The following is a 2587-nucleotide window of genomic DNA, read 5'->3' as shown; positions in this document are numbered from 1 at the left end:
AGTGATTCTTCCTCATAGGCGCAGGAGGAGGAGTTACCTTTTCTCACCCTTTCTCTCCATCCTCATCAGATTGCAAGAGAGAGACAGGAGGGGTTAAAAGACACATAGATAGGTAGATAGCTAGATTAAAGATAGATAGATAGATTAAAGATAGATATGTTAGGATGCAGTGATGTGTGTGTTTAGCATAGACGCAGTGAAGGGTTCATACAAGAGAAGAGAGAGAACAATTAAACAGGGAGAAAGATAAGATCAGCAACAGGAAAGAAAGAGAGAAAGAGAGGAGAGTTCGTTGGCCATTCCTGTCGAGAGTCGACCCTTACCTCGACTCAAACTATTTCCGTACACCTCTCTATCTAGCATGCATGTACATATATATATATATATCCGTAGCTATTTAGTGTTTTCGTATCTATCCATGTATATAGATAGGTAGATAGATACATACTTGTTCATAATATGTCCGTACCTCTTCCCGTATAGAGGTGTGTATGGATGAAGGAAAGAAATCGATGTGTTTGAAGGGGAGGAGGAGGAGAAAAGAAGAGAACAAAAAGAGGAGAGAGGCTGTTTTATGGAGGTCAGGGTGGATTGCCCATGCATGCATGCATGTTTCTTTTTTTTTGCTGTATGTACACCCCAATGTGTTCGTAAACAGGCATTTGATGCTCTTCCCTTAGCAGCGGTGATCAACGGGAAGTTCCTCGCCTTACATGGAGGATTAAGTCCTGAACTAAAAGTCGTAAGTTTTCTGACGGAGGAAAAAAAGGAGAGATTCTCATGAAGGAAGGAAAGAAAGAACATCTTTCTATCTGTTCTGTTCATATAGCAACGCAAACCCGGGGGGTGTATGTACAGCCAAGTGAAGCAAAGCAAGCAAGGAGTCGGCTTGATTTAAACAGATAGCTTTTCTAGATAGACAGATAGATAGATTAAAGATAGATACGTAAGCAAATAGATAGATCAAAGAAGGTAGATCAAAGATAGATAGAGTCAACATAGGTAGATAGACGGTCCGTTGCTTTTATGGAGATGTGTATTGCGAGGTGTATTGTCTCTGTAGGGAGTGTCTGCATGAGCCTCTGTGTATTTGTGTATGTATCTACTTCTCCTTCTTCTTTTCTCAATCTCTCTTGTTTCGTGTACACTCACTGGGCTATAGACAGACTCCTGCGAAAGCATCAACTGCTTCTTCTTCCTTTTTTTCTTTTCTTTCGCTTTCTCTTTCCTCCTTGTCTTCTTCAGCATCTTTATGTGTCTCTGTCGAGCATGGAGAACCTTCATCCATCATCTTTCTTTCTTCCTCTTCTTTTTCTTCTATCTTTCTTTCTTTCTTTTCTGTTCTTTTCTGCAGTTGAGTCAGATAGGAGGAGTCAACAGGTTTCAAGAGCCTCCTCGTGGCGGTCTCTTCTGCGATCTTCTCTGGGCTGACCCCGTGGATGAATCTAAAGACGACTCCACGCAAACCCCCGAAGGTACAAGAAAAGAAAGAGAGAAAAAGAAAGAGATAAAGAGTGCCAAAGAAAGAAAGAAATGAAGCAAGAGAAGGAAGAAGAAGAGAAAAAGAGGGGCTCTATTTATGTGTGTGGCAATATGAATGGCGCACTTAAAATAGGAATGAAAGAAAGAAAGAAAAAGGGGATCGCCGATCAAGCCCTTACTTAGTTTCCTCTTCTTCTTTTGACGTAATTTTTTCTGTCATTTCTCTCTCTTCTTTCTCCGTGTGGTTCTAATACTACTTTCTTTCTCATTCTTCTTCACTCCACGTCTTTCTCCTCTTCTCTCTCCTTGCCTCGCTTTCGTAAGTTCAAATTGTAGATAGATCTAAGATAGCTAGATCAAAGATAGATCAAAGATCGAGGTTTCTTCCTGTTTTGCAAGGAGGAGGTCATCTTTGGATCGACCTTTACCACTCTCGAATCGCTCCAATACACACATGCACATGTACCAATGTATGTATAGATCTCTCATCTGTATATCTTGAATCTATTATCTATCTATTTCTCTCTTCTATCCATTGTATGCAGTCCTTATATATGGGTGTGTATATCTTTCTTTTTTCTTTCTTTCTTTCTCCGTCTTTCTTCTTCGTTTTCTCTCTCTCTCTCTTTCTCTGTGTGTGTTTGCCTGTGCATGTTCTTTCGCTTCTTCTTTTCTTTCTTTTCTTTTGGCTTTGTAGAGAGTTTCACTCCTAACGATGTGCGAGGGTGCAGTTTCTTCTTTGGCTATTCGGCGGCGAGTCATTTTCTAGATCGGAATGGCCTTCTGTCAGTTCTACGAGCTCACGAGGCTCAGCTTGAAGGCTACAAGATGCATCAGACCAATCAAAAGACGGGCTTCCCTACTGTAAGAAGTCCATACAGCTCGTCATACAGACAGGAGATGGCACACAAAGAAGAGAAACACTCTAGGAAATGAAGAAGACCATCCTCAAGAGAAAAAGACCTCTTCCTCCTCCTCCTGTTGCTGCTGCTATGCTTCAAATTACCACCGGATGCACGCCGTCCATACACATCGTCAGGATAAAGAAAGAAAGAGAAAGAGAGGATAGATTCGAGAGGCTGTATGTATATATATCTATGTGTAT

General features: G+C 41.1%; 1 protein-coding gene across 1 annotated transcript in view; it reads left to right on the top strand.

The window, feature by feature from the left end:
* CSUI_002058 (protein phosphatase 2b catalytic calcineurin family phosphatse superfamily protein) overlaps window positions 1-2346 on the top strand; it is a gene marked incomplete at its 3' end in the record, with an annotated part of 9110 nt that extends 6764 nt beyond the window's left edge. The window contains exons 5-7 of the mRNA XM_068062260.1: window positions 659-742; window positions 1355-1475; window positions 2180-2346. Coding sequence (XP_067925763.1) covers window positions 659-742; window positions 1355-1475; window positions 2180-2346 — 372 coding nt within the window. The remainder of the gene's footprint in view (window positions 1-658; window positions 743-1354; window positions 1476-2179) is intronic.
* Between the last annotated feature and the right edge of the window lie 241 nt (window positions 2347-2587).

The sequence above is a fragment of the Cystoisospora suis genome (assembly GCF_002600585.1).
Source record: "Cystoisospora suis strain Wien I chromosome Unknown contig_861, whole genome shotgun sequence".
NCBI classification, from domain to species: Eukaryota; Apicomplexa; class Conoidasida; order Eucoccidiorida; family Sarcocystidae; genus Cystoisospora; species Cystoisospora suis.
This window is presented reverse-complemented; position numbering and strand designations above follow the sequence as displayed.